The sequence below is a fragment of the Macaca fascicularis genome, chromosome 5 (assembly GCF_037993035.2).
Source record: "Macaca fascicularis isolate 582-1 chromosome 5, T2T-MFA8v1.1".
Lineage (NCBI taxonomy): Eukaryota > Metazoa > Chordata > Mammalia > Primates > Cercopithecidae > Macaca > Macaca fascicularis.
This window is the reverse complement of record NC_088379.1, coordinates 35,538,263-35,551,810: the sequence shown is the minus strand read 5'-3', so window position 1 is coordinate 35,551,810 and position 13,548 is coordinate 35,538,263. Positions and strand designations below refer to the sequence as shown.

The 13,548-nt window shown below is 38.8% G+C and overlaps 1 protein-coding gene across 13 annotated transcripts in view; it reads left to right on the top strand.

Moving 5' to 3' along the window:
* Positions 1-13,548, top strand: part of ARAP2 (ArfGAP with RhoGAP domain, ankyrin repeat and PH domain 2) — a 180,301-nt gene that overhangs the window by 5,239 nt on the left and 161,514 nt on the right. For all 13 annotated transcript variants that reach the window (XR_012434769.1, XR_012434770.1, XR_012434771.1 and 10 more), the window contains exon 2: positions 10,061-11,121. Coding sequence is in view for 10 of the 13 variants with exons in the window: in XM_074039512.1 (XP_073895613.1) it covers positions 10,220-11,121 (902 nt within the window). In the remaining 3 variants the exon portion in view is untranslated. The remainder of the gene's footprint in view (positions 1-10,060; positions 11,122-13,548) is intronic.

Sequence of the window (13,548 nt, the reverse complement as noted above, 5' to 3'; positions counted from 1 at the left end):
AGTTCTACTTTCTATGAATTTGACTATGGTGGATACCTAATGTAAGTGGAATCATATATTTGTCTATTTTATGACTGGTTTTTCACTTAGCATAATGACCCTCGGGGTTCATCTATATTGTAGCATATGACAGTATTTCACTCCTTTTTAAGGCTTTTTAGTATTTCATTTTGTGTATATACTACACTTTCTTTATCCATTCATCCATTCATAGACATCTGGGTTGCTTCCACTCCTTATCTACTTTTACACTACATGTAATATTAAACCTTTAAGACCATAGTCAGGTATCTTTTTTAAATTAATACTTTCTTCTTTCTTCTTTTTTCTTCTTCTTTCTTCTGCTTCTTTTTTTCTTTTTTTCTTGAGACAGCATCTTGCTCTGTCCCTGTAGTGGCATGATATTGGCTCACTGCAACCTCTGCCCCCTGGGTTCAAGCGATTCTTGTGCCTCAGCCTCCTAAGTAGCTGGGATTACAGGCGTGTTCCACCATGCCCAGCTAATTTTTGTGTTTTTAGTAGAGATGGGATTTTACCATGTTGGCCAGGCTGGTCTCAGACTCCTGACCTCAGGTAATCCGCCCGTCTGGGCCTCCCAAAGTGTGCTGGGATTACAGGCGTGAGCCACCATGCCTGGCCTTAATACTTTATTTTCTTCTCAAGCAGATTTGTATTTGTATTTGTTTATTTTACCGTGACCATTGACTTCATATGGGCAGTGAATACTTATTTTGGTCATATTTGGTTATTTGATTTTGGCTTCATATTGTTGCACTCTATCAATTGTACTATGGTCCTGTGTTAGCTGTCTTTCTGCGGTGATAGATGCAAAATAAATTTTAATAGACGAAATTCTACATTGCTTTATATAGCAATTACAAAGATGTTCTCCCTTAATTTGTCATTGGCTGTCAACTCTCAGGCAATTAAATGTAAATGAATGTAGGCTTCCAGGTTTAGCCACGTACATGGACACATATCAAACTTAAATGGTGTATACAACTTGAATTTGCAAGATATGGTATATTTAAACAGCATTTCCCTAGTGTGAATATAAGCGCTTCTGAATAGCGAGTCAAAGGAGAGGGAGACTATTAAGTCTTTGCTACCTCTTTACTATTAAATCAACTTTATATCTACTATGAGGCATTACAGTTTACAGCACAGGTTGTGGAGTCTGACTCTCAGAAACACTTAGTGTTTCCACTGTTTACCTATTGCGTGACATTCAGCATGGGATTTTCCTCCCTGCAGCTGTGAGGAGTAAATGAGATCCTACACAAATGGTTTGCAAATACTCCGCAACTATTGGCTATTATTATTAGCAATGCAATTCTGAAGGAGAACGAAAGAAGATGGATGTGTTTTGTTGGATGGGAAAGGAGTAGTGATTGAGGTAGAGAACAGGGGCAGAGGAGGTAAGAGCCTGTGAGTGACCTCAATTAAAAGAGATGACCACATTGAGGGAACTGTGCTTCCTGTAAGGGGTTTAATGGGGCTGGTGTTGCCACACCAAGGTAGGTGAATGGATGGCAGAGGAGACAGATGCCAAATGACCCGTTTTATACTTTTTCTGGGGGCTAAGCACTCAGAATAGAAAAATAAGTTAGTAGGCCTGACCTTTATCCTTTTGCAGTCTGCTCTATACTGTGGGATAGAGGAAGGAATGCAACCATAAGCATATTTTCTCTAAAATACTTCCTCATCTACATGGTTCTGGGGAAGAGTCAGATTGAACATGTCTTTGTCAGTACTTGGAGTGATTATCTTGATAGTAGTTCGCTCAATGTGCAAATAACACAATACCTATTTCTGTATTTTGTGCTGAAGCAAAGGCGGTGTATTGGTCCATTTGTATTGCTATAAAGGAATACCTGAGACTGGGTAATTTATAAAGAAAACAGATTTATTTGGCTCACAGTTCTGTAGGCTGCACAGGTATGGAACTGGCATCCACTCAGCTTATGGTGAGGCCTCAGGAAGCTTACAATCATAGTGGAAGGCAAAGGGGAAACTAGCATATCGGATACCAGGAAGGAACAAGAGAAGGAGGAGGTGCCAGGCTCTTTTGAACAAGTAGATCTTGTATGAACTCATAGAAAACTCACTCATTACCATAAAGACCACACAAACCATTCATCAGGGATCCACCCCCATGACCTCCCACTGAGAGGTCCCCTCCTACTAGACCTACTTCCAACATCAGAGGTCACATTTCCACGTGAAATTTGGAGCGGACAAAACACCCAAACCATATCAGATGGACTTCTAGAAGACCTGTACCCTCAACTAGTTAGTTCAGCGTGCTGTCCATATGGAGACTTCCAATTTTCCAAGGAATTAGTGATTTCTCCACAATAAGTTTATTAGCAAATAATAATTTGTTATTTGATTTTGGCTTCATATTGTTGCATTATATCAGCTGTACTGTAGTCCTGCATGAGCTGTCTTTCTACAATGACAGATACAACAATAAATTTTGATGAACTCAATTCCATATTACCACTGCTGTATATAGCAATTACAAAGATGTTCTTCCTTAATTTGTCATTGCCTCTTAACTCTTAGACAGTTAAATGTAAATATATGTAGACTTCTAGGTTTAGCCACATACATGGACATTCATCAAACTGAAGTGGTGTATTACAGGGACACTTGAAGGCAGGGACACTTTTCTCTTTTATCATCTATAGTGTTGGGTACCGTATTGGGAACTGATTAATTATAGAGAATTGAAGGAGTAAAAATCATACTTGAATTTTTTACCTGGGTACTATCGCAGAATGTCATAGTCACTTTTTCTGTCTACTGGCGTCATTTAGTCATTAAGACCAGTAAAAGCATTTTCTCAGGTATCTCTGAATCTAGTCAAGGGATATAGTTCCAATCCATTGGGAACCTCTGCTCTGGAATACAACCAGCTCTCATTGTTATTGGGATCTGTAAGACTTGTATTGAAAATGTTGAAAAGTTTCATTATTCATTTAGCAGCCCAATTTGTAAATTTATATTGATCCTCTGACTACTATTAAGCCCATTTTCTCACAAAGTTTCTAACTTTGCTAAGAATGTGTTTCTGATTTTTCATTGATATGCTCCCTTTTTGTTTTAATGGATTGATCATATGACTGATACGATTGTACTATGCTGTTTTCCATCCTGTCACATATAGTCAGGCAAAGGGGATTCTAGAAGTTGTCTGAATGACATCATGGTTTAATGAAGTAACCCTTGGTTTTCAGTTTTTTGCTTTCCTTGTTCAACTAGAAGATTGATGACAAAGCTCCACTAGTAATGGGTAGTGGGGAGGGAGTTTGGAAGGGGCTTACTGTAGTGGCTTTCCTTATTCAAGACATTAGGAGGGGGAAGCCTGTCCAACCTATTTATTATTATTATTATTATTATTATTATTATTATTTGAGACAGGGTCTGGCTGTGTTGCCCAGACTGGAGATCAGTGGTGCAATCTCAGCTCACTGAAACCTCCTCCTCCTGAGCTCAAGCCATCCTCCCACCTCAGCCTTCTGAGTAGTTGAGACTACAGGTGTGCACCACCACACCCAGCTAATGTTTATATATTTTGGTTAGAGACAGTTTCGCCGTGTCACCCAGACTGTTCTGGAAATCCTGGGCTCAAGCAATCCGCCCACCTCTGCCTCCCAAAGTGCTGCAATTACAGGCATGAGCCACCTCACCCAGCCTGGCCCAACCCATGAGTTTTTAGAAGTCCCACAGATGGTTTAGGATGTTTCTCACTGGTACCTCCTGCCCCGCCCCTCATACTCAACTCCTGATTTGAGGACCTCTGTTAATGGTTAGATGAATTGGAGAAATCTGTGCTTGAAATCAATTTGCTGCATACTAGCTTGATTAAATAGACAACATTTTAAGACAGTATGCACCTTCCACTCCTCATCACAAAGCAAGAAGTTATTCAGCAGTTATATAGAAAAGTTATTCAGCAAACATTTATTGAGCTGAGCAGTGAACAGTAGACAAGATCCCTGCCTTCTTGGAGCAGTCAACAGATATCAGCAGTAGTAGATGCCATGGAGACAGATAAAGCAAGGATAAGGAATGGTGAGTCACAAGGCATGCTTGTATAGCATAGATTAGGGAGGGACCACCTCTCTGAAGAGGGTGCATTTGAGCAGAGACATACCAAAGTGATGGAGTGACTGGAGACATGGGTGTATGCTGGAGAAGAAGGTTGGAAAGAGACAAGATCAAGAGGTAAGGTCTGAGGAAGGAAGAGAAAGGAGGCTGGCTCTGAGGCTGTCAAGTGATGGAGGGGGAAAGTCAGGGAAGATTAAGTTTGGAAGTCATAGGGAGTGATATGGTGTGACTTTTCTTATGACATTAATCATTCTGGCTCCTGTAGTGAGAATCTACTGTGTCGGGGAGAGGGGGCCAGGACAGAATCAGGAATATCAGTCTAAGAGGCTATTGCAGTGGTCTAAGAGAGATATGGTGGCTTAGGCTGGAATGTGAGCAGGGGAGATAGATAGTGTTACTGAATTCAGGATATAGTTTAAAGGCATAGCACAGTAAAGTAACAAGGTGCTGTTCATTGAGTGATATGGTAAGCTGGGCATGTAACAAGTGCTCCTGAATGTTACTTCCATTTCATTGCCTCGTGGAATTGGTTCAGGATAGCACGGGGAGATGTACAGCCATGTCTGTAACACCAAATATTTATACATTCTCTAAACATGTACTGCGTATACATGATGCACCATGTTTATAAGCAAGTAATCTGGCGTTCATTGTGCAGCTTATATGGGTTTGTCCTGTTGGCAGAGTTTATTATAATAAAATAATAGTGATAATGGCAACACTTACTTAGAATTTGTAATGTCCAGTTGTTGTTATAAGTGCTGTGTATGTATTAATTCATGTAATTCTCACAGTAACCCTATGAGGTAGGTACTAATATTACTCCCATTATTTTTGACTAAGAAACTAAAGCACAGAGAAGTTAAATACACAAGATAATAAAGCTAGTAAGTGTAGGAATTGGAATTCAACACAAGTTGTCTGGATTCAGAGTCTTGGCATTTATATTACACTATCTGTGGAACAGCAGAGTATAATTAAACACTTGCTATGGTCTGAATGTATGTGTCCTCCATCCCCCACTCCTGAATTTTGTGTTGAAACCTGACTGCTCGAGGGAATGGTATTAAGAGGTGGGGCTTGGGGGAGGTTATTAGGTCATGAGGCCAGAGCTGTCCTGAATGGAATTAGTCTTCTCAGAAGAGAGGCCTGAGGGAGGTGTTTGTTTGCCCCTTGCCCTTCTGTCACGTGAGAACATATAGAAGGCATTATCTGTGATGTCTGCAGGTGCCATGACCTTGGACTTCCCATCCTCCAGAACTCTAAGTAATACATTTTTGTTGTTTATTAATTATCCAGTCTAAGGTACAGATGTTCCCCAACTTATTATGGTTTGACTTGGGATTTTTCGACTTTATGATGGAGTGAATGTGATATGCATTTGGGAGAAACCACACTTCTCTAGTGATGCTGGGCAGTGGCAGCAAGCCCTGGCTCCCTCTCAGCCGCACGTTTTCAGCTTATAATATTTGCAGTATACAATGGGTTTATTGGGATGTAACTTCATTATAAGTCCAAGAGCATTTGTATTTTGTTAAATCAGTCTGAATGAACTGGGACAACACTCTAAGAAGTAAATAGTGTAGGAATACGGAGAAGAGAATGCATTTCTTATTCACTAGAACTCTTGTGAAGGAAAGTGTTTTAGACCTCAGAGAACAGAAAATTTAACTGTGGGGACACAATGACTATAGTGGTGAAAATAATTACAGTGACGAAGTGAAGGTTTACTAAGCATCAGTACATGCTAGGCACTATGCGCGAGTCACTTATGATGAATTATCTCATTTCATCTTCACCAATGCTTGATACTCTGGAGTATTTCCATTTTATGGGAAAGGAAATGGAGACATTGACATAGGCACGGGCCTATATTTACACTGCTAGAAAGTGGAGGAGGTGGAATTTTAATTTAGTCTTACTGCAAACTTGTGTGCAGGATGTTAGGTGGGGGATTTTATCCAAGAGGAGGATAGTGATAAGCTTAGGCTCAGGTGGGCTGGTATAAAGCATGTCTGGGAAGCCTCAAGAACTTAGAACTGTAATTTACCACATTTTTTTCACACATCCCAGTTATAATTGGAGGATATAACAAGTGTAGACTCCTAGGACCCACAGCAGTTGTTGATGTACAGAAGATCCACAGATCAGTACCTGGAGGGTCACTGATCTAGAGTGTGGCATACATGCCATAGACTGCAATTGGAGGTCAAAACATGGAGAGCCTCAATTTCGTATTAAGGAGCTTTCACATACTGAAATTTTATAGTTAGGCATGATTATCTCTGTGTATCTAATGATGTGCTTGGGGCTAGAGCATCTAAGGAAAGAACTGGATCTGTGAACACTCTTGGGTGTTCACACAGTTAAAATGTCAGGCAATTTGGAGGACAGAGTTGACATTAACGTGCAGAGAGGATTTTAGGGCTGTGGGAGGGAGCCTTTTTCATAGCATGAAAAGGAAACAGATTCATTAACCATATTCAGCATGTTGAGTGATAGAGAGAGATGGTTTTGGGTAAAGCTTTTGGTATATCTTTATTTGATTTGACCACCTAGGAAGTATATATGTATCTGCCAAAGAAAGGAAAGGGCTGTGTATTAAAACGAAAGTACACACATATATACCAAAAAACGAATACAGTGGGCTTGTCAATCTCTTCTGCCATTTTTATCAGCCTCTCTCACGTCTCTTAAACATGTTCCAAGTGCTTTGCAAAGCTCTAGTATAGAAATTATAAATGTATGTTAAGGAAGGAATGATTCATTCTTTTTTGAGGGGTTGATAAGAAGCCTTCACAGAGGAGGTAATACCTGCCTATTTATAATTTTAAATGGTGCTTAAGAAAGCAGATAGAGTGTATGCAAAAAGGCATGGAGCTGCTAAACAGCTTGTTGCCTCAGGGAAATAATTGACAAGAATGGACTAAAGTGAATGAAGGATGTTGGTAGAATGTTTAAAAGCATTGAATATGAGCTTGTTGTTGATACAGAGGAATTCCTTTCTCATAGGAAATATGAGCATGGTGTCTGACACATAATTGCTGTTTATATCAATAGCACCTGCTATTATTATTGCTAGAGACAAAAATGTGATTTGGCACTATAAGCAATATCAGCATAGACTTTATCTGGTTGAGCATGTGGAGTTACATACCGAATTATGTATTTGATAGTTCATTGACTGATGCATGGAGACTGGGCTGAGAGATTTGTTCAGGGACCGTTGCAATAATCCAGGCAAAAGATGTCATGAGGTTTGGAACCATGACAAAAGCAGTGAGGATGGAGTAAGTGTATTAGTCAGCTCAGCTGCTATGACAAAATACCACAGGCCATGTAGCTTAAACCACATACATGTATTTTCTCACAGCTCTAGAGGTTGAGAAGTCCAAGATCCATTTGCCAGCTGATAAGTTTCCTAGAGTTCCTCTTCCTGGCTTACAGATAGCCGCCTTTTCCCTATGTCCTTACATAGAGGGCTCTGGGACCTGAGGGAAAGAAAACTCTCTGGTGTCTCTTATAAGAAACTAATGCTATCTTATCAAGGTCCCATCCTGATGACCTCATTTAACCTTAATTACCTCCTTGGAGGCCCTGTCTCCAAATACAGTCACAGTAAAGGTTAGGGCTTCAGATATGAATTTTGGGAGGACATAATTCTGTCAGTAGCAAGGAGTAAAATCAGGAGCTCACCTGCTTCCTTGAATGTGGTGGATAATACAAAGGCGGGCTTGGGAATGCAGTCTAGGTTTTAGATTTGGGGTAGGGATGCATCAGGAGGTTTCTTGATGTGCATGTGTATATGTATTTTATTGAAATTGTTTTTCTCCTATTAACGTTTTTGTGGACACTGGTAAGCAAAACTGTGACTTTTTATAATTTATTCTACTTCAGAAGGAAAATGCTTCTAATCTTCTCAAGTTATTGGCCAATTTATCATGTTTATAAATTCTAAAGTGGGTGAATACATTATGTCCACTTATTTTTCCATTGGTAGTAATTATTTCCATCCTGTGATAAGGCTAGTAAAAATAGACGATACATTTGTTACAAAGTAATTGTGTAGAATGAAAGTGGCTTATCTGAGAATTGAGTTTGTATGTAGTGTTGAGGTGTAACTTTTCTTTTTTCAAATCTGTCTGTCTGTCTGTCTGTCTGTCTATCTATCTATCTATCTATCTATCTATCTATCTATCTATCTATCTATCTATCTATCTATCTTTGAGATGGAGTCTTGCTCTGTTGCCAGGCTGGAGTGCAGTGGCGCCATCTCAGCTTACTGCAGTCTCTGCCTCCCAAGTTTGAGCGATTCTCCCGCCTCAGCCTCCCGAGTAGCTGGGATTACAGGCGTGCACCCCCACACCCAGCTAATTTTTGTATTTTTAGTAGAGACAAGGTTTCACCATGTTGGCCAGGATGGTCTTGATCTCCTGACCTCAATTGATCTGCCCACCTTGGCCTCCCAAAGTGCTGGGATTACAGGTGTGAGCCACCGCACCTGGCCGAGGTGTAACTTCTTTGTGTGTGACATTTAAGCATTTTAGGTGTTATTCTGGGATGCCTTATTGACAAAGGGATTTCCTGCCTTTCATCATTTATTTTGTATTTTTATTTCTCTGCTCCTACAGTGTGTCCTAAAGAAGATATATGCTTTCCCTTTTATCCTATACCTGTTTGTTACTGCTTGCTGATATTTTAAAATAGTTGAAGCAGTAGCTTGTGGGCAGTTGGCATGTAGCATATGCAGAGTCCAAGTAGTGCCTTTTGCAGAACTATTTCAAGGGGTTTTTCAGTCCTGCATCAAAACTTGCTCAGGGAAATTTTCCTTGTTTGGGTGTGTCTCATTTTATTACTTCAGTATATATGTGTCATACCTGCTCTGTACTTTTTTATTGACGCACAGTGGACAGAAACTTGCACATATGCATTTTCATAAACTGAACACACCTGTATAATTAGCATCTGGAAAAATGGACTTTTAAAAAAGTTTAATTATGTTGTTTGGGAGAAAAATAAACTTAAGAATTTCCTGTGTACATTGGAGGACACATGACCTTTAAACCTTTACGTTGTCCTTTTATATTAGCATATTTTCTGTTATCTAATGTATTTAAGAATTAGCTGATTATTCAGTGTCATATCTTGTATATCACTATTGTTTACATATAATGCTGCCTGCTTTTATGAAATGAAAATTATTGAACTGAGAAATATGTTCTGACTGCTTTTTAAGTATTTGAAAGAAAGTGCAGTGAAAGAGAAAGTTGTTTATATTCAGTTACTGTTAAGAAAATTGCATAAAACTTGAAAGTCAAAAGAACATTCTTTCAGTGCCTTTGTGGGAATATTGTTTAACAAGACCACCTTAGAGATATTTTAATCCCAATTTTAATTCCTGTGCTTGACTTGGCTATTTATTATTTGAGTAGCACATAGACACTGAGAAGTTACCTGTATGCTTATAGATTTTTGTCCAGTAGAAAAGATAACCCCAAATGTTGTGGCTTATTATCCTGTAGGACATTAAACAGTTTTTTATCTAACCTAGCTATCCTAATACTTAAAAAAAAAAATTTCTGATGTACTATGTAAATCTTTTCCACAGATGCTCTTGGATCCAATCTTACTAACTTACTGGTTCCCTCATTTTAAATTAAGAAGTTGAATAAAGCTTTTGATATATGTTTATTCGGTACGTGTGTCAGTGTCATTTTTTTTCACCTTTTTGAAAGTCATAGTTTGATGCTGTCATAGCATTTCTGTCCTGTACCCTCACATACGGAGAAACTGGTTTTCTAGGGCGTGCAAAGCAATGCACAAAGATTCCAAATGCAGAGTGAAAGTTAGTGTCCTAATTTCTGTTGTTTCTTCAGAGAAAGTATATAAAAGTAGATTTTAATAATTAAAATAGCCTAATAAATCATTTTTATTTTTCTTCTAGGCTTAAGCACATAAAGCAGTCACTGTGAAGAAAATAACATTTTAAGAAACTTTTCTGTCACAATTGATAGAGGAAAAGCCAGCAGAGAAGTGCATCTTCTTGTGTGTGTATCTCATCGTGCCACTTTGTGTAACTCAACTTAGTAATGAAGCCACCATTATGTCCTCAGTCAGTGAAGTAAATGTGGATATAAAAGATTTCCTAATGAGCATTAATTTGGAGCAGTATCTCTTACATTTCCATGAGTCTGGTTTTACTACTGTGAAGGACTGTGCAGTAATAAATGACAGCCTGCTACAGAAAATTGGAATATCACCTACAGGTCACCGTAGGAGGATACTTAAACAGTTACAGATAATCTTGTCAAAAATGCAAGATTTTCCAATATATGCAAATGTTCATAAAACAAAGAAGAATGATGACCCTTCAAAGGATCACAATGTTCCATCTTCTGATCAGAATATCTGCATAGAACTTTCCAGTTCTAGCAGTGTTCAGATGCCTAGCCCACCGCAGTTGGAGACTGTTACAAAAAAACTTGAAGACGATGCAAGTGTGGAAAGAAGCCAGTATCCTCAATCAGATAATAAGCTGTCTCCTCCTAAACGCGACTTCCCCACTGCAGAAGAACCACACCTGAATTTGGGTTCTTTGAATAATTCTTTATTTGGTAGTGAAAATATTAAAATAGAATCTTTGATTACAAAGAAGACTATGGATCACACAATTGAAGAACAACAAACAGAAAAAGTTAAATTGATCTCAGAAAATCTCAATAAGCTCCCTAACGCAGACTCTGAATGCCTTTCTTCTGTTGGCTGTTCAACATCAGAAACGAATTCTAGAAATGGAACAAATGGTTTATTAGACGGATCACCACCATCCCCATTCTTTAAGTTTCAAGGAGAAATGATTGTAAATGACTTGTATGTTCCATCATCACCAATCCTAGCACCTATGAGAAGTCGTAGCAAGTTGGTTTCAAGACCATCTCGATCTTTTCTGCTAAGACATCGGCCTGTACCAGAGATTCCAGGGTCAACAAAAGGAATTTCTGGGAGGTAAGAATCTTTACAATAAGGTCTAAGTATTAAATTTGAGGGAATTTAGTGATTTTTAACAATTATATTTTCAGTGTTCCTTTCTAAATTTGACTATATTCATTTACCTATTCAACCAACATTTTCTTTTAAAAATTTTCCTCCTCCCATTGTACATTATTTCCCAGAGTCTGTTTCCAGTTTATAATGCCTGGGACTCTTTAGCTTTTCCCTATTTAATTGGGGGAACATCCCTTCTCTTAATTCTATCTGGATATTCCTTTCCATACCAATTCCCCACACCTAGTATTGTAGTCTTTCCATTAGTGCAGTTCTCATATTTGAAATGTTGACTCTGTGTCCCCATTAGATGATTTGTTCTTTGACAAAGAACATGTTTTTAATGTTTGTATCTCTGCTGCCTGGCACAATGCTTGGCACCAAGTAATAATTCAACACACATCTATTGAACTTGGTATTTAGTCACTGTGCTCGGTAGGAAGGATGCAAAGAGGAGTACGGTGACTTGCAGTCTCGTGTAGAAGTCACATGTAAAAAGATGGTGACAGACAGCTCAGTATGAAGCTAGGCTCACTAGAGACGAGACCTCTGGGACCCAAAAGAGGGGCTCTACCAGTGTGGTTCTTCTACTCAGGTGCTAAGTCATTGGTATCCCGAAGTAACAGGAGGATTACCTAAACAGTTTGGGAGGAGGTAATTTGTAGCAAAAGAGGTCATCAGCTTTAGCTTTCAGAATTTGTGAATCTCAAAGTTATACCTAAAATAGTTGTGGTTTTCTCTAGGGTTGGAGTAGGATATTGCTTTTCCGATTAAAAGTTAACACTTGTCTCTCTGCTGAGACACGAGGCTGTTCAAGTTTGACTGTTACTGTAGTGGCACTAAATGTTTTACACACGTCCTGCACAGGCTCCAGGCTGGAGTTTCAGCAGGATTCCTCTTTCCCCCCCATGCCTGCTGTCCCCCCTACTCCCTTTGAATCTGTGGCTGCCTCTGATTCTGTTGGCCTTAGGTACCTTTGGTAATTGCAGTGCAAATAGTATTTGCAAGAGAAAAGGTGGCAATTTAGTGTTTGTGAGAGAAAACATGACCACTTACAAGACTCTGTTAATATAAGTATCTCCTATTAAAGCATAAACCTTTTGATGGCAGAGGCTCTAATTAATTTGTCTTTATCTTGACATCCCTAGTACCAGTAGCAAAGTCTGGTATTTACTAGGAAATCAATGTAGTATCATGTATTAAACACGTTTATTAAACAACTAGTGTCATCTATTAAACATTAGTTTGGTTTATAATTTTGCAGGGATTATCTAATGTTCACAGTGGCCCTGATAGGGTATCTGTGAACATGGAGTAGGTAATGTTCACCCCATTTTACTTATAAGGTAACTGAGGCTTGGGTTAATTTCTCCAAGATCACATGGGTAGTGAACTAGGATTTCCTACCAGTACATCTGACTCCGGATCGCACTTCCTTAACCCCTTATTGAGTAAATATTGTTGAAAATGTTGATTGCCTTTATAAGAATTGGATTATTTATTGGGATAGTAAAGGACACTCATTTTGTTTGACACTTTAGCTTTAAAATAGTTTGCTAATTTTGAATAATTAAAAGAAAGTGAATGAAAAATGACAAGTCTTCAGATGGCAGATGCTTTTGACATGCCAGAAGGTTTACTATGTGTACACACGTTAAAGCTGCATCTTTGCCAGGACTGAATCCCTTTGGTAGCTGTCAAGGATCATCTCACATAAGAAGCATTTGATTTAAGTTTCAAACAGACTGTGCTAATTTTCATGAATTTTACAGAGAATCTTGATACTCATTTAGTTGTATAGGGGCAGCAAAATTCCACCTATTTCTTCTTAGGGTCCCAGCTGGGCCTGAGAATTAAATGGATATAAAACAGATTAACGGGAGAAAAGCATACAAATTTATTTCATACAAGTAATACGAGTTTTACATGGCACAAGAATCCTCATAAAGAGATAAAGACCTGAAGACATTCATTCATACAGCCAACAGACACATGAAAAAATGCTCATCATCACTGGCCATCAGAGAAATGCAAACCAGAACCACAATGAGATACCATCTCACACCAGTTAGAATGGCAATCATTAAAAAGTCAGGAAACAACAAGTGCTGGAGAGGATGCAGAGAAATAGGAACACTTTTACACTGTTGGTGGGATTGTAAACTAGTTCAACCATTATGGAAAACAGTATGGCGATTCCTCAAGGATCTAGAACTAGAAATACCATTTGACCCAGCCATCCCATTACTGGGTATATACCCAAAGGATTATAAATCATGCTGCTATAAAGACACATGCACACGTATGTTTATTGCGGCACTATTCACAATAGCAAAGACTTGGAATCAACCCAAATGTCCATCAGTGACAGACTGGATTAAGAAAATG